General features: G+C 33.2%; 2 protein-coding genes across 2 annotated transcripts; one reads left to right on the forward strand and one right to left on the reverse strand.

Annotated features, from left to right (window-relative positions):
• The first annotated feature begins 38 nt into the window (after positions 1–38).
• On the forward strand, positions 39–8,273 carry Nup154 (nuclear pore complex protein Nup154). The gene is made up of 19 exons (XM_066285154.1): positions 39–579; positions 651–902; positions 2,120–2,274; positions 2,332–2,603; positions 2,657–2,905; positions 3,039–3,183; positions 3,240–3,417; positions 3,469–3,654; positions 3,862–4,169; positions 4,359–4,650; positions 4,927–5,132; positions 5,190–5,464; positions 5,518–5,665; positions 5,716–5,975; positions 6,124–6,364; positions 6,634–6,868; positions 7,052–7,172; positions 7,236–7,364; positions 7,487–8,273. Exons 1-19 carry the CDS (start codon positions 294–296, stop codon positions 7,611–7,613), a joined length of 4,065 nt encoding a protein of 1,354 aa, XP_066141251.1. The 5' UTR covers positions 39–293; the 3' UTR covers positions 7,614–8,273.
• A 747-nt stretch (positions 8,274–9,020) lies between these two features.
• LOC136340844 (endocuticle structural glycoprotein SgAbd-8-like) lies at positions 9,021–14,742 on the reverse strand. The gene is made up of 4 exons (XM_066285240.1): positions 14,591–14,742; positions 10,043–10,233; positions 9,820–9,988; positions 9,021–9,764 (listed from the first exon to the last, which is right to left on the reverse strand). The coding sequence occupies exons 1-4, from the start codon at positions 14,603–14,605 to the stop codon at positions 9,489–9,491; spliced, it is 651 nt and encodes a 216-aa protein (XP_066141337.1). The 5' UTR covers positions 14,606–14,742; the 3' UTR covers positions 9,021–9,488.
• Positions 14,743–18,448: the final 3,706 nt, after the last annotated feature.

Raw genomic sequence — 18,448 nt, forward strand, 5'->3', positions numbered from 1 at the left:
TTTGTCTTTTGTCTGTCGGTGTCAATGTCAATTTCAATTTTTAAAATTTTCGTATATAATGAATTAAAATGAAACGGGAAAGGCTGTAGGTTGTGAGTATTTTACTTCTTTTTGTTTGAGGCTCAAACATTTAAATTACGCTTGTTTCTGGACGATTTTTGCCCATTATTAAAGCCCCATTTCTGTTGAACGTTTACGTATGCTTAGAAAAGTATATAGTGCCCTATTAACTTAGCTGTGGCTACCCGCTTTTGAGTCCTTAAACGTTCCGTGGTAAAATACTGCCGGTCAAAATGATAAACACAAGTTCCGTGGTTAATCAGACCCTGGAAACTCAACTTCCAGTGCAAAAGCTGGAAGTAGCTGCAAGAAACGTGGATAAAGCTTTATCGTTAGATTGCACTGCCCCCAAGTTGAGGGACCTAATGAATATCAATCCTGAAACTGGCTCTACAGCTAGTGGTTTGATTGACCATGACTATCCTTTAAATGGGGTACCATTAGGCTTAAGTAATTTCCCTCAGATTAAATGCATTAGCAGTGTTCCTCTTCCTCCAGAAATTGTGGATCATTTTAGTCGTATCCTTTTATCTAAGTTCTTTATAATAAAATTTCAGAATAATTTTGAAAGGACCTTAATCATATGATAGATGTTCAATGTCATTGCATGATGGGTCTTTTCCCAGAAATAAATCGAGCCTGGCTTACTGTGGATAGTGATATTTATATTTGGACTTATGAGGAAAACACAGATTTGGCTTATTTTGATGGAATAAATGAGACAATTCTATGTGTAGGGCTAGTTAAGCCGAGACCTGGAGTTTTTCAAGCATTCATTAAATATTTATTAGTTTTAACCACTGCAGTTGACATTATTGTATTAGGAGTAACTTTTTCTGAAGGTAAGTTAAAGACATGAGTATTTTTTAAATTCAGAATTGATATTAGAATGGATAATTTAGAACTGAATGTATGGGCAATTATTTTATGATAGTACACAAAGTCTTCCTTGATGTTATGCTAATAAGTCAAGGTGCAATTCCTCAGGTCATTTCATGAAGAAAAGTACATATGAATATATGTCCGAAATGGCGCAAAGTTCTTACTACAGGGTATTGAATTTTTTTTTTCAAATAATTAATTTAAAATTTTTCATCAAGTATTTTAGATAGTTTTTAATTTTAGTTTGTGTTAACAGGATATAAAACCTCATAGTTTAATAAGAAAAATAATTCTATTACTCAACCAGTGGACTCTCTGCATACATCTCTGATATTGTTTATGAAAAAAGTAGTATGTCACTGACATTTTTTCACAGAAATATTTTTTCTAATTATGCTGGTCAATTCTACATGATAAAGGTCCAAAGCTACTCTGGTTAAACCAGCTGTTCTTGATTAAAACAATACACATCATCTTAATTTATTTCTTTATTTTCAAAATTAATTTATATTTCTTTCCTCAATAAATTAATACTTTGTATAGATTGTTGGAAATGATCACCTCTGCTTAATAGGTTTGTTTCAGTTTCTATGCACATCAAATTGTGCACTCATTCAAATATTCCCTGGTTATACCTAATTATTTCACAGGTGATTCCGCGCGTTTTCGAAGTAAATATTCACTCTTTAAAAAAAAAAATAATTTGGAAGAGTTAATGCTAGTTTCTTAAAATTTTAGAGTTATTGTGCTTTGGTAAACTTACATCTTCAATGTGAAAGTAAAAGTAAAGTAAATTTTTATCTGCTGCCATTGGCAGAGTTACATGTGAATCAGACGACGTTTTCGTAATAAAATGTAAAATTCCAATGAAATGTATAACATTTTTATTATGTTCAGATTCTCTTAATATTTTATAACAAAAAAGTCTCTTGATTTTTTTACCTAATACCTATTGCCTACTAAACTCTGGATAGCCAATGTAAACATTATTTTATTCGTAGCTGTCCTTCACATCTTTGATATTCCTTAAAACCATTGAAACTGGTCAGTCAATGCATTAAACAGCTAACTCTTCCTCGTCTTTCATGTCCATAGAGACTTTTATTTATTTTAAGGTTTTTGTTTTTTAACTTAATATGTGATATTGATATAAAAAGTTTATAACTGATATATACAGGAAGCAGTGGTGGGGAAGCCGAAATCCACCTAATCCCAGATCCAGTGTTTACCTTACCAACTGATGGTAATACTATAACAACCATAACAGCCACCAAAAATGGACGTTTATTTTTGGGCAGCAAGGAAGGGTCTTTGTTTGAAATTTCTTACCAGGTGATTTGTTTCATATTGTGTGCTTGTAGCAGTTTCAATTAAGCTTCAAATTTATAGGCTGCAAGTGGGTGGTTTGGAAAACGTTGTAAAATGACAAACCTTTCCACAAGTGCCTTGTCATTTCTTGTGCCATCATTTCTTAATGCAGCTTTAAGTGAAGAAGACAGTGTAATACAAATAGTTGTAGACAATTCAAGGAATATCTTATATAGTTTAAGCGAAAAGGGCGCTATAGAAGTTTGTGATTTGGGGGAGAAAGGCAATGGATTTTCTAGAATTATCAAAGTATCTCAGAATTCATTGGTCAATGAGGCAATGAGTACTGTTAAGTAAGTAAATTATAATCTTGAAGCCGCAACTTAGTGATATTATACATTTTTAGGACATTGGACAGTCAAAATTTTCGTCCAATTGTCAGCCTTTCTCCAGTTGAATCTGCCGAATCTGGCAGTATAAATTTGGTGGCTATGACTCAAACGGGCGTAAGATTTTACTTGTCTGTTGTGGGATTATCTAATCAACTACTCAACCAGCGGCCGTATACTTTAACTTTAGCTCATGTGAGATTACCTCCGGGCTATTCAGCAAATGTTACTGTAAGGCCAAGAAATGTTCATTTGTCCCATTATCGGTAAGTTAAGTATTGATTGAGCAGTAGCGGTTGGTGTGAGAATATGTAACAAGTTCATTAATCTTTCATTTTTACTTTACTGTTAGTTTTTTCTACTTTCCGGAGTCAAAGTGAAAATAAAGTGTTATTTTAGGGACCGGAACTTGGTTTTAATTTCTAATATCAAAGATAAAGACGTATTGTGGTGTATGAGCTCCGATTTATTCCCATTTCGTCCCACTTTAATGGAAGCATATACCACTATTAACTTGGACGGGCCAGCTCTGGCTCTTTCAGAGGTAGTAAGTCCGATTTTCGCGACTTTTCTGTTTTATTATTTTGATAAAAATCAAAGGTACGGTATGATGACTGGTTACAACTGCCATCAGATTTTCAAGAAGAGCCTCCATTGGTAGTAAGACAGCACGCAGAACCCCCTAAGAAATATGTTGTCCTAACTTCTCACAGTGTGCAAATCTTTATTAAATTCAGACCGTTAGATTTATTGAGGCAAATTTTAAAAGACAGTCATGGTAATTTTCCTTATTATGGAGTATAAATCGAGATATATGGAGTTATTTCAGGTCAAGACACATCGGCTTTAAAATCATTTTTCTCAATAGAGAAAGAGCCTCAAGCATGCGCCACTGCCTTGATACTGGCTTCGCTCGAAAGTGAGGAAAATCTTGAAATAGCTGAATTGGCAACAAGGGCATTCTTCATGTTTGGAGGCGAACCACAAGTTGCCCAACTTGCTCAGACCAATATATGTATGTTTTCATTTTCTCATGGGATGATCAAATTGGTGTGCGTCATTATTGCTAAAATTGAAAATTGCTATGAAATGAGAACATTCCAAGTTTTACAAATTGTTATGGTTTGAAATATGGTATTAGTAGTATCCAACAATGGATCCTTCCTGTATAAAATAGAAAAAGAAACAAGTTTTGATTTTCAATATTACGTTGTGTGTGCAGTTTCAGGTACTTCAGTATTTTCTCCAAACATAGTCTCGACCCCAGCTCAGCAACATCCTCTCAACGCTTTCTCTTCTCCTCAAAGTCCCACTGGTTTTGCAGGCCAGACTGCATACTCTCACGTTAGTTTTCAGCAGCCTGGAAACCTTCAAGGCGGGTTTCTTCAACAAACCGTGTTCGATCCGAGCAGTTTGGTTAACTTTTCGGCCAAACACAATGGCCTTTATTTATATTTATGCAGAATATTGCGGCCTGTGTGGAATAGGAGGTGCGTGGAACGAATTAGTGCCGATGGAAAAACTTTTCTGGTAAATAAGCGATAGTTTAAGCATATAAAAAAAATTATTTATATGTGGAGTGCCTACTTAACACTTCCTCGAACTATTATGAGTTTGTTTACGGTTAAAAAAAAATCAATTGAATGTATTTGAACCTAATGGAGTTCAAAAGTGAATTTTGAACCTATATTTTTTATTTATCTAATATCATTTTTTTAGAACCAAAATTCCATTTCCGCTGAAGAGTGTATCCAAATCCAATGTAATTTAAACGCTCTTCATAATTTTTTAAAAATGAACACACAGTTATCCTCCTATAATGTTTCGAGTCAACGTTGTACGCAATTGAATACCACACCGATAAATCATAATTTAGTGAGTCCGCCTGTTCAAAACGCCCAACTAGAAGAGAGACAGTCCTTGGATGCCTTGAAAACGTTTGTTTGCCATTGTTGCCAAATTATGGGACTGTGGAGGATTTTGTGTGACCACCAGTTCCATGACTTAGTGGGTAAGTGAAAAACAATTCTCCGTTTTATCATTATTAAGATGAGATAGATATAAACAGACATTCCCTTAAGTATTTTTCGTTAAAAATGCTTTTTTTTTTATTTCGCGACGTTTTTGTATTTATATTATAATTGTAAGTCTTTATTGCTAAATATTAAATCTTCGTCTTTGTACTCTATAACTAACGAATATCCGGATGATTTTTTTGAAACAATTCTTTATATTTCCAATCCAGCATTTTATTAACCCTGGAGATAAAGCTTTTTGCTGTTTTTAGGATCTTTACCTGAGAATCAGCAACAAATCCTGCAAGGCACAACATTTAAAGAGCTCTTCCTCTATCGACAAGATATATGCACAATATTAATAAATACTTTAGTTGAGAGCTACCTAGGCGATAACGCATCAGTTGACTCAATAAGTAATAAATTAATGGAGGTTTGTCCTCATTTATATAAGCCTGAAGATGCCGCCTTTTCCAAAGTAAGTGCCTTATTAGTTTTTTAAGCATTAAATTTATGCGAAATGGGAATATTTTAGGCTAACGAACTATTAAAATCAACACGAGTAGTGCAAAATTCCGATGAGAGGGAAGGAATGTTAGTTTCTGCTCTACAACTATGTAAAAATATCGCTCCCAACGTGAATCTTCCCGAAGTTTGTAAACAGTTTACTTCGTTAAAAGCTTATAAGGCTGTAATTGAACTTTGCGCGCATTGTGCCAAAAAAGTCGATCCCGAAAAAATCGCTGAAAGTTATTTCAACAGCGAGGTCAATCAGAGCGATCAGGATGGCTTGAACATGTATCAGAGAAGGTATTTTGAATGGCTGCTTGAGATGATTGACTACCTTATTTACATGATTTTAGAATGGAAATATATAGGGAAATAATTGTCATGTTGGAAACAATCTACAATGAACAGGAACCAGTAGCTCTCACTCGGCGGGAACCCGATTTTAATGATGAAAAATCAATGATCTTAGATGGTTTCGAAAGTACTAGGTTGAATTCAACGGTAAACAATTTTTTTTGTGATGATCGTGGGCCTAGTAATATTCTTTTTAGATTCATCAAGTAATAGATGAAATCCTGTACTGCGAGGACGAGCTGATGCACGTTGCTTTATACGACTGGATGGCTTCTAGAGAAATGACGAGTGATTTAATTAAGATCAGTAAACCGTCGTTGGAACATTATTTGAAGCGGTGTTCTGTGCAGAACCCTGATAATATGATGGTTATGGATTTATTGTGGAAGTTTTACGAGAGTCATAATAACCATGCGGCAGCCGCCAAAATATTAAATAATCTTGCCTGCCGAAATGGGTAATTTTATAGTTTTTTTTTCGCTAATTTTCTTGACTTCTGGCGTTAATTATGTTTTTGGTTTCTAAAAAATTGATGTTAAAATTTACAGCATACTCATAATTTGACTCATATATCATCGTTTAATATGTCGTCAAAATTATTTTAGTTCAAGAATAACTCTGAAAGAACGGCTAACGTATTTGGCGAGAGCCATAATGTGCATGCGTAGCGACAGGTCGGGTTATGCACCCTTTTTAGGCGTGTTTCTCAGAGATCTAGAGGATAAAATGGAAGTAGCCAGGGTCCAGGAGCTAATTGTCGAGGAAATAACCAATTTTAGAGATCAAATACCAAGTGCGGACGAAGCTATTATGGCTTTAAACAGTGGACTTTATGAAATATCTCAAGTAAGATTATTAGCAGCTTTTTTAGTGGTCGTTCGAACCAAAGCAAATTTTGCAAGGCTTGATACCAAGATTCAAGAAAAATTAAAACTAAACTCATATTTAGATCTAAAGTTTACATTTATATAAATCATCTCATAACTGTCTTTCCTTACCTTTTTTTCATATGAAACAAAAATTTACTCCAAAAGATATTTTTTACTCCAAAGAATATTTTTAAACATTTTTTTTTTCAACTATCCATAAATCTTAGCAACTACTTCTATTTTTAGTTGTATGAAAATTTTGCGGAACCCTTTAATCTACTAGAATGTCAGCTTGCTATTATAGACTGCGCTGGCTATGCTGATGAAGGGAACAATTTGGCCAAATCCATATGGCAGCAGATATTAGCGAATGAAATTAGAAAGAGCGGAGGCAGCGGAAATAATCGCATGAGCCAAGTGCTGTCCAAAGTTAAACATTTAGCAAGACAATATGTCAATTCTACAAACTGTTTTCCCTTAGGTAAATGGTTGTGTTCGGTAACGACTTATCCTTAGTACCTTTGTTGTGCCAAGTGGGTTTGCCCGTGTATCGTGGTCATTTAAAGTATTAAGAGTAAAAGATTTAATAATAAATATGTAACTTTTATTAAGCACAAATTTTACTATTCTATCTATTTTTTTCTCAGGATAATTGTATTTTTAGGTTATATTGTGGGAGAATTAGAAATGGTTAATGCGAAACTTAGAGGAGATAAACATTTAGTGCCGACCACATTGCTTGCTGTTAATGTGGAATTTGAAAAATTGATAGAGGTTTATAACCAGTGAGTGTCTACGAAACGCAGTAATTATAGTCATATGATATATTATTTAATTCTAATTTTCAGTTTGTTAACATTGTCGATTAACTTGGATTTCTGGCAATGTGAAGAACATGAGTTTCATCTCTACGAAGCAATGGCGGCTCTAATAATGTGTTTCGTCAATAACAGCGATTCTTATACAAGCATTATGAAGTAAGTGCAGCAATTATATATAAAAGAAATATTAGAATTTTGGGAAAAGTGTATTTCAGTCTAAAAATGTTATGGAATTGAGCTTTTCCTAAATTAAATTTAAATTTATTTTATTTTTCTAGGAGAAAATTGACGGCCATTTGTCAAGACTCAGTAGCAGCTTTGCTTTCAAATTTATACAGCAAAACCAATAGTGACGAGCTAGTAAATGAGTTAAGGAACATCCAGGCTAGACTGGCGAGAATCTAGGAAGAAACCCATTTTAAACTTTTTATTATATCTCATGTTCTATTATATCAATGTATTGGGCTGGCGCCAATTTGAGATATATGAAATGTTTAAATTTACTGTGTAGCAGAACAACTTCACTGCCACGGATTTTCAGAAGTGTTTTGTTTTCTTTATTGCGTTTATGTTTTTTTAAAAATTATTCTTAGTGTATATACATAAGCTAATTTTCTGGATCCCCTCTCAGTAACTACCCACATACAAGTTATTTTATTTAATAGGATGGTTCCCATATGTTTAAAAGGGTTTACGGTCATTGTTCAATTATCTTTTTTTCAGGATAAAGGTTCACACTGCGATATTTTATACTTTTTTATACATAGGAGGGAATAAAATCAATTTCAAACAATGATTTCATTTACAATGAAAACACCGTAGTGTTTGAGACAGAAGTTCTTTTTAACTAAGAAATCGTTAAAATAATTTAAATTAATGGTTTAGATGAGTTTTATTAACTTGTAAAAACCCGATTGCAATATGTGTTAGCTTCTGAGATATAGAGTCACACTTTACCTGTTTTTACCAGATTTAGTGTCTCGAAAATTTGTCTGGAATTGTCTAGTTTCTTGTACATGATATTGAAAATGTTTTAAAATAAACTGCGCATCAAAATAGGCAGAACACCACGTTATTTTTCATCTTTTTGGGGAGCTTGCAGTTCAGGAATTTCTTGATCAGTTTTAATGAATAAAAAAATCCTGAAAGTTCATTTCTTCTAAAGATAGTCTTGAATAGATAGAAGGTTTTATGGACTATATTTAAATAATTTGGAATGTTTTTATATTTCATTGTTCTACGCCCCCTAAAGGTCACAGCGCGAAATTCTAATTAAGACTCCTTAAAACGGAACTTTTCAAACAAACTTGTCTCATTTGATATGCCTGGGAAAGATTTGCCTTAACAGAAAAATATCAATTTTTTATGTTCTTTATATTAAAGACACAACAATATAATTTTTTGAAGCCCTTTAAGTAACGAAAAGGTACATGTTTACTTTTAGTCGATAATGGGAGAATGAATGATTAAAAAAAACATTTAATTATTTTATAGGCAATATTTAAAATTACTAATATTCTTTTACTTTTTCCCTGTATATGTTTTTAAAAGTAATTCTATCAAGAATAACTTCTTTTTATACAAATAGGAGTCATACTACAAGTTTCGTAAAATGTACGTATTGCCCTCTGCTTCACATCGTTCGGCCAAACGCAATTGTTAGTGGAAAAGTACCACTTTTCACACTTGTCAGGTAATTAACTATTTTTTATTGGAAGTTTTTTGCTTAACAAGTAAAGAAAATGAGGATTAACTTTATGAAATAGCAAATAGGATCGGTTTCAATTGATATGTTAGAAAAAAAACACTTCATTCAATAATATAATTCTAATACATATTTTGTATTTTACATTTGTGATAACAATAGAACCTGTGCCATATGGAAGTAATAGACAATCACAGGAAACAGATAATAAGATAACAATAACAATTTAGTAGGGTTAATTATTATAAAATAGAGATTTGAAAGAGGTTGAATATGTCATAAAATTAACAAATACCAGATTTACTGTAATAGGAATAGATGCATTCAGTCTCGTTTACACTATTAAACAACTTTCACTCTGACCATCTCAGACAACACTACTGAAAGTAAATAATAGGAAAGAAAGTTGCATTTACATGACAGAATCTTCTTAAATCAGCTCTACAGAGTTTACATCTTCAACTACATGTCAGTCCTATTTATAGGTAGGTATTCTTAGCAGGAGCTTCATCAATACTTCTCAAGTACATAACAAATCTATTTAAATTAAATTACTACGAAATTCGAAAAATGATTTAGCCCGATCCGAATTCAAAGAGATATCCGCTACCAAAACTATAAGGTTTTCCAGGGGCATCGTTGAATTCTGGTTCTTTATCCTCAAGAGCATTGCTACTGGGTGTAGGAGTGGCCCTGAGAGGGGCGTATTGAGGCTGAGGCTGGTACGAAGGCCTCGGTTGAGCAGTTGCTTGAGTGTAGATTTTAGGGTGATAATAGGATTGTGCTACACCACTTTGGGGCCTTTCATACGTTTCAGGCCTGTATTGACCGTCATCGTTACTTTGACGAGGCTGAAAGTAAGTTATGTATAGTTTAAAAAAGTGTGTATTTGAGTGCGTAATTTACCTGTGAGTAGGCACCTTGCTGTTGTGGCACTGGTAGTGGAGCGATAGGCTGCGGGGCTTTGGGCAAATGGTCAGCTTCCAATATCTTAAATCCTTCCTTTCCGGCAGTATATTTTACTGAGATCTTTTTACCGTTGGGGTCCACGTAGCTGTAGCCTCCAGTCCTTGTACTAGAAATGGTTGAAAAACATTTGTATGGGATAATAATTTAATTTAAGATTTACCCGTCAGGAGCTATGCTTTCCCCTTGAGCTAAGCCATTCTCAGATGTGAACAAGTACTTGAAGTTGCCATCATGGTTGAGCGCTTGCTTGTGGGTCAAAATTTGCGGAGGAGGTCTCCGGGGGTATTGTTCACCATCCTCGTATTGTTGAGCATGGCAGCAAACGATTACGGTAATGGCTATCAATGTAATCTAAAAAAAATTACTTGTAACATAAACTAATGGTTTTGTGTTTCAAAGAGGGAATTCTTTATAAGGAGAAGGCAAAAAAGCCGCTCCACTGCCCTCTATTCAAAAAACGCACAAGAAATAGGCAACAGTATTTTCCATATAGATAATCAAATAAATTCAAAATGGTTAATAGAAGTGGGCTAATTTAATGTGCAGTAATAGCTGCATATTGAGTTGGAGAACAATTAAAGTAGGTATCAACCACAATAAATTGGTTTACTTTATCAATGATATTGCGTGCGATTACTTCTTGAAAGTAAGAATTCCTGAACAAACGAACATGTCTTAATTTCGATTATCACATAGGTACCGTTCACCATGGTACAGATCTGTAATTTCACGTTGCAGGTTGCAGTGTTCGTAATTGCCTTTTTTGCAATTCTTAAATTACCCACCGGTCGCTTATAATAATAATAAATCTCGAATCTCGTGCACAATGTCTTGCAGAATATTAAGTTACTTTCACGCACTATTTCAGTACCAGAAATGCTCATTTAAGTAGACCATAGCCATAGTTCTATTGGAAAAGGCAATATGATGTCTAAATTGGACAAGTACGCATACCATTCTTCGTATTAGTGGGTTTGTGAGAATTTCCAATTAATGGTAGTATTTTTTACCGATTGGGTCATATTGGAATATAACGTGTAATATGCTTTTTTTATACACTGTGTCCAAAAAAACACTTATGCTCGTTTGTGGGTTGAAAAGTTTCGACATTTTATAAAAAAAAAACAATGGCAGCTTTGAAACACCAGTATACTTTATCACCCTCGGCAATTTCATCAAGTTAATCATTAATGTTGGAGATAGTATATTTCTTTATAACATGGAGCCTTCTATCTACATTGCCTACAAAGCCTGCGTCTTCACCAGTATACAAGATGTTTAATGTTGTTAATAATTGAAGAAGTAATTGCTGAGGTCGTTTTATGAATTTGAAGATATACTTATATGAACACATCAACAATCATTTCGATGGCAATATACCCGGTGTCGAGGGTTCTAATTTGTAAACATGTTTTATTTGATAATTCATTAAGATTTTTAGATATTAAGTAGAAATTTTATACATCCACTATTCTTTAGAACCTATACGATGAAATTATATAGTTCGGATTACGAGTCATTTTGAAAATTTTTGGATAATGTATGCAATTTTTCTAATGGTTTCCCTCACATTCCTGCTTTTCTTGTATTTAGGTTTCAGCCTAGTTGAAAATTACATTATAATGGCGTTTTTTTCTTATTTCTACATCGAATTAGAAGGTTCTTAAACTTAAAAAAAGGATTCGAATTTCGTAATATAAATAGTCAAAGGTGCAATTCAAAAAAGATTGAGAGTAAGGTGATAAATTGTGTCCTCAATTACGAACAAGGCCCTCCCATAAATTTTTCATAAACGATAAAATAAAATTTAGACAAAGGTTTGGTCCTATATTATGTGCCTCAAATGTTAATTTTATATCTAAAAAAACTAAAAGAGCTGCGAAATAACAACCCAAACAAATCTTAATTTTGAAGCCTTGCATTATGAGGATAAAGTGATTGACTACTATATGTTCAACGTGAACATTTTTTAAAATGAAATGACTATATAGGGATCGCAGTCCGAAATAATGTTAGTTTATAATTAAAAAGCAACAACTTCATTGCTAGTGATCCTAAGAGCCTGAGATTAACTATCTGATGTTTCTTTTCTTACTGATTTACTTTTGATCCACAATATTCATCAAGTCAAACTATTATTACTTCAATTCTTGAATACGGCTCTGAATTTTACATCTGTAGGTCGATTTGTGATAAAAAGGGTAGAATGTGATGACTCATTTTTTTTATTATCAAAAAAATATATCAAATTAAATATTTAATAATGATATAGATACTATTCTAAAATAACGTCTCTGATTTAAACGATATATCAAGAAGGTCCCTTTCGAAACCATTTGTGGTGCAGTGTGTTTTCTTAGATTTCAAAGTGATCTTTCAATTATTCCTTTATTCACACTCGACTACATGTTATATATCAGCAAGGAAGTTAAGGTTGTTAAGTCAGCAGCCAAATTAAAAAGATCCAATTTTTTACGAAAAAAAAAATCTTGAAATTTACAAAAAATTCTAAAAAATGTAAAAAAGTAAAGTACCTTTTATATATGCTAAATGATATTTAATACCTTGATCTTTTCCTACAGATGGTTAAATAACACTCTCCTGCATAATCTAGTAACAATTCATACCTGGCTGATTTGTGTTTCACTACAGAAAGCGTATTAGCATTTTTTGTTTGGCGCGTATGGTAATGCAAATTTAGAAAAAATTTGTGCACATTTTGTGTAATAATTTTGGTTGAGTATAAATATTTTTCCTGAAAACATCGCGATTTCAAAATTTGTTGCATGTTACACATTACATACACCAAACGATGTATGCATGCATTGCAAGATCCAGGTCCGTATTAGAACAAAAGTTGATGAGAGTCCTGGTGAAATAAAATGTAGTATACAAAAAATTTGTGTATTAGAACGTTAAGGTTGGTTAAAAATTCTAATAACAATAATATAGATTTTAGTCTATCTTCAAAGTAAAGTTTTCCCTATTTTCCAACGTATATTTTTGGCTGCGCTCGGAGTTCCGGAATTACTAACTTACTTTAAATCAGATCTTATTTTTTACGGTTTCCTAATTCGAAATGATGAGCTTCGAAAAAAGGGTTATAATAAAAAAAAAACTATTGTAAATTTTTCCCGATCACCATTTGTACATCGGGAGTAGTTTCTAAAATTTGTGGAATCCTGTTGACCATGTTATTATATGACGCTATGATATTACTTTCTTATTCTATAGCAAATTCAAGCTCAACAAAAGTTGATCCTTATTCTGTTACACGTATTCATGATAATAATTAGTACTTACCGTTACATGCCAATACAAGACTTGGTAAAATTAACTAATATGTCCATGGTGAAAATATTTCACCTACAATTCTCTAACAAAAATGAAAAATTGGGCCCTTTTTATTATATATCTATTGGCCGACGCTGGAGTAAATATAAAAAAAATGTAAAGATGTATTGAATATTTCAAAGAATATTTTCTTTCTGTTAAATTGTTAAAAAAAAAGTTATTGTTTAAAAATTGTAGTGGTGATTACCCAGTGAGTATCGATAATTACGCGCTAGCTATCGGTAAGTACCCGGTAAGTTTTAATGAAATGTGTCAATTCTAAGTAAAAATTTAATTTGTAGAGTAGATTTTAAAACTTTTTTCGCTTAGGGGATAAGCTCCAGAATAAAAAGCAAAAAATTGCAAGAGAAAGTGCAACGAAAAACAATAAGTATGGCGCTAATTTTCTTTATTTGGTTCATTATTTCACTAGTAGTATTCATGCTTCAAAACAGCCAGATAATTTTACATTCAACCGTGTTTTCGGTTAAAATTGCATATTTTCATTTTCGTACTTTGTTGAGAAACACCAATTAACATGTTCATCAAAATCTATCCTAAACAGAAAAAGAATTATTGCGCGTCGTGTTACTGAATTTGGAATTAAAAGTATGTCCAAATTCAATTTAAAAAATCCCGGACCATATTTCAAAAAGAATTTGTTGATGATTGCAGGAAACATCAAATTTTAAATGTGATAGTTTCATATCGTAGAGGGCAAAAATCGACAATAGAGTTTCAAATACTTTTAAATATCTCTTAAAATAAAGTAATAAAAAAGTCTTAATAAAATCTATTTTTTTTCCGTATAACTCCGGGGGAAATTAGGATGTTACAAATATTATAATAGCATTCTGTTAGGCCCTGAGCCATTAAAACAAGCAACTTTTTTTATCTCTTACCATTTACAAGATTTACATACTGTTTATTATTATGTACAACACCCTCTGTAGCGCAATTAAATGTAAAAAATTCGAAAGACTGCAATCCGCATTACATCAACTCCCGAAGGGCTGTTATGGTGACTTGGCCTGACTTTTTTATTTGTATAATATTTATTAAAGATTAATTATTTTTGTGTTTTTGAACCGGCCATCAATGGAAAATATGGAAATTTTGCTCACAAACTGAAAAAAATTGGAAGGCGGCCTTTGGTAGGGTTTGGTGTGGGTACGAAATTAAATTAAATATCGATGAATTTTCTGTATGAATAGGCCTTCAGTTTTTAAGAAATATCTTTTAACACTATTAAGATTCCTTAAAGGTATAATAAAATCACAACCGGTAATCTGTGGTTACTTGTGAGACTCTTAACATCACTTTTGAATACTTATTTACTAATGATTTACCATATACCAATCAGCTTAAAACTTACCCTTATTTTGTTCATGATAATTTTATTATAATCCTATCACAGTCACGCACGATTAGACCTTAACAGTAGCGTTTGAAGCTAAGAACCCAGAAGCACAGTGGGCCTTTTGGATTTTCACAGGCTCCTTTATAGATACGGTGGGTGGTCAACTATAGGACGCTTATTATCGAAGCTTATGGTATCCATAGAGAAAGTAAAGAGTTTTCGCATTATTTCACTAATTCTTCATTTTACATTCTGTACATGTAGGTATTATCTAATTTACTTTTGTTTTTCAATGTTGCTACTCGCTCAGTGTGACATAGTTAATTGAACGACACTTTCTTCTTGATAACAGTGAACGTTGAGCTTTTTCCAGTGTGTTTATTGATTTTCTTATATTCCCCTTAGCTTGAACTATCGTAGAAACATGTGCTTCAGAGTTCTACTTGACCACTCTCCGAAAACTCCTCCAGTGTCCACTGCACGCTGATTTTTACTAACGAATTATGTGACTTATGTAAAGTCTACCAGTCGGTTTGCCTTACTTTCCTGATATCTAGATTAGGACATGTTACATGGATTTAAAAAAATGGTATTGTTTATCGTAGCTACATGGGTGTCTAATTGACGAATTACACCTGGTACCTCCAATAAACAATCCGCTAATGTATTTTAGATTGATTTCTATAGATTGGTATTGCTGAACGTTGATTTGAATAGCAATTGAGAGCGGATTTAGGTAACTCTAAATGGGTGTGATATAAGACCAACACTTGGAGAAGTTTCTAAGGGTTCATGCGGCTCAACTAAAGCCAGATTTTTATCGATACCATGTTTTTTTAGAAATGTTGACAATGCAGTAACAACTAAACGATTTTTTTCAGTTAACCGCTAAGCAGTAAATGCCTCAATACTTCCGAACTTTCCAATGTGATTAATACCAGTATATCTAACAAATTATTATAAAATTTTTATCAACATACAAGAGCACCATCGTTTTTGCCGGCAACATAATAACATGTTCAATTACGTGGTCATTGGACTTGAAAACTTATTTATATTGGGCTGATGTAACTAGAAGTAATAACGGTTATATCATCGGCATCCCTGGATTGTGTGTATGCGTTCGATATTGATACAGTTTACCAACATTTGGTGGTCAAGTAATTAGGTTGATTTTTAAGTGTTTTTTTTATTTGACCGTGTTTACTTAACTTTTGCTGGGAATGAAAATGCAGATGCTTCGATTATATTCGCTAGATAAAGATTGTGTCTCTGGAAGTTCGAGTAATCAGCTAATTACAATCAACTAAAATTTGGCTCGATAACCAAATGCTCGATTTGCTGGATTTCTGCTCTAAAGCCATTTGAGATTGTAATACTTTTCCATCCACTTTAGCCATTTTGTGGTTCAATGTGTTGATCAGAAATTTTTATAATTGAATGATCATACATATTGATTTGACTGAATGCATTATCATTAAAAGAGAGTTCAAGTCAGCCAAATGTGTAATATGTCTCTGACGTCTAGTCAACTTTCATTAAAAAATTGCATGAAATTTCTACTTTCTTTAAAACTCCTTTTTAGGATTCTTGAAGTGTGAAATTCATAAAATACTCCTACAAGCGTTTAGTTCTTTCCAAAGATTCATGTAGCAGTTAACACTTTGAAATCGATTTTACGGCCTTTGAACCACTTTGATTGAATGTTGCTACAAGTCATCTTCTCCCGCTGAAACTGTGCGACATACATGGTATCGGGGTAGAAACGAATATATTTCGTAAGGAGCTTACTTAGGTTAAAATACGAAATGGAGTTTCTATAAAAGCAGATCCGCAAATGCCTGGATGGCGCTCAGCTAGTGACTGTAGATTTTCCACAAATTTTCCTGTCTAGCTCTGATTCAAATAGAATCTGTAGGGATACAACTTTGCATTAAAATTCCTTACAGTTTTATAGCAAAATGCGAAAACATGTCCGAAATAGAGAGTGCTTTAACGTAGAAAATCGTGTTTTTCTCACAATCGGTGCATCACGCCAATTTTAATAAGATGTCATTTGTGTGCAAAAATGTTCAGTCGTGTGATACTTGACATTCACTACCGGGAAGTAACCGAAAGAGAAAAAAAACTGCACGTTTTTAACCAAACCATCCCTGATTTTATGCCACCGGTGACGAACGGGTAGTTTTTAACATCGGCAATTCTGGCGGAAAAAAACAATCCTTAAATACAAAATTACATTCTTATAGTTGAATAGTTGCTCAGATATACAGAGGTATCTAAAAGATCCTTAGAAAATTCTATCATAATTCTATAAGGCGAAAACCTGACGATTTAATCGAATTTATGTTAGTCTGAAAGTGGAAGGTTTTTAAAATACGTACAGTATAGCAAAATAAATATTGAAAAGACTGATATAGCCAAATAAAAACATGAAGATTTTTACAAAATAATAATATTGAAAATTAATTGAATATTTAAATTTTTGTCGTTTGAACTGTACGAATAAATATGATGTAATATGTTATTTTTTAAGACATGCAGCCAATTTTAAACTTTAAATATCTCAAGAAGGAATGCTCGTAGGGATTGATACCGAGATATCTTTTTTTCATAAAACATGTATGAAAATACATATCTAACCATAAATAAATTTTATACCGGGTATTAAAAAAGTTACATTCCTTTAAAGAGAGTTCATCTAGTGCTGACAGCGCTCTCTACAATGTGCACCAAACATTAAACGGATTTTGATTTCTCGCCGCTGAAAACCACACATTGATGCAGCCAGTAGAATTACAAACGAAATAATTTTTGTCCCTTTTTTAATCTTCATTTTGACGTTCTGTATTTTGAAAACCGTTCACTTTTGGACCAAGGTAAATCGGATTAAATCGTCATGTTTTTGTCTCAAAGATGTGTAGAAGTATTTTGTATAGACCTTTTACGGACATCCTGTATATACATATGTATAAAAAAATTTTGGTTGAGCGCACCTGTTTTTAAAGCGTTCTAATTCTATTTTAGGAGGCACTACTCTATGTTTATAGCGATTTCTTTCTTTTCCGACTTACGGAATCATCCTCCAAAACTAACTGATGCTAACTTTATCAACGTAAATTTAAATTCAAAATTGAAGGAGATGTAGGCGAAACTTACAGAAGGGGCCCTTTAGTTCTATTTTGCGGGTAAAGCTCTCGGGAAATGTCTCCTCAAAGAGGTCACATTTTTCTAATTTTAGTTTTGACCGATCAGCATCGATTTAAACTTTTCTGGAAATTTTGCTTCCCTTGCGGATCGTTTCCAGTGCTTTTGAGGTGTTCAATTCGCAAAACATATTTCTATTCTTCGTTGGGTTGTTAACTCTTTTTGGATTTCAATTCGACCACTTTCTGAAACGTTTGATTTGTTGCCTTATTGTGGTTCGATTCACTTTACTCACAATTTTATTATTGAATGTTGCTGACGCTTTCAAAGAAAATTGAATTTCATAACTATATGGAAATATGTACAGGAAGGGACGACGCTCGCCCTCTTTTCTAACAACTTCCACTGACCATAGAAGAGAGTTTTCGCAATTTTTTGCGTAGGGAATTTTAAAGATTTACTTACTCACTCATCAGATGTCTTAATCAAATATGTATAATCTTCCTAGTCCACCTCAGCGTTTCAAGTGCACCTCCAAATTTTCACCCTTTCTTTTTCCTGCCCTAACATATCATCCGACGACATACATGTACGTTGTTTCCGGACACACCGTACATGTTCAAATGTACTCTACAATTGAAGGAGCTGTAGATAACATTTCTAGAAGAGACCCTTCAGTTTTATTTTGCAGATAAAGCTTTCGGAAATGTCCCCTCAAAGAGGGCG

This window comes from Euwallacea fornicatus, chromosome 8 (assembly GCF_040115645.1).
Source record: "Euwallacea fornicatus isolate EFF26 chromosome 8, ASM4011564v1, whole genome shotgun sequence".
Taxonomy (NCBI): Eukaryota; Metazoa; Arthropoda; class Insecta; order Coleoptera; family Curculionidae; genus Euwallacea; species Euwallacea fornicatus.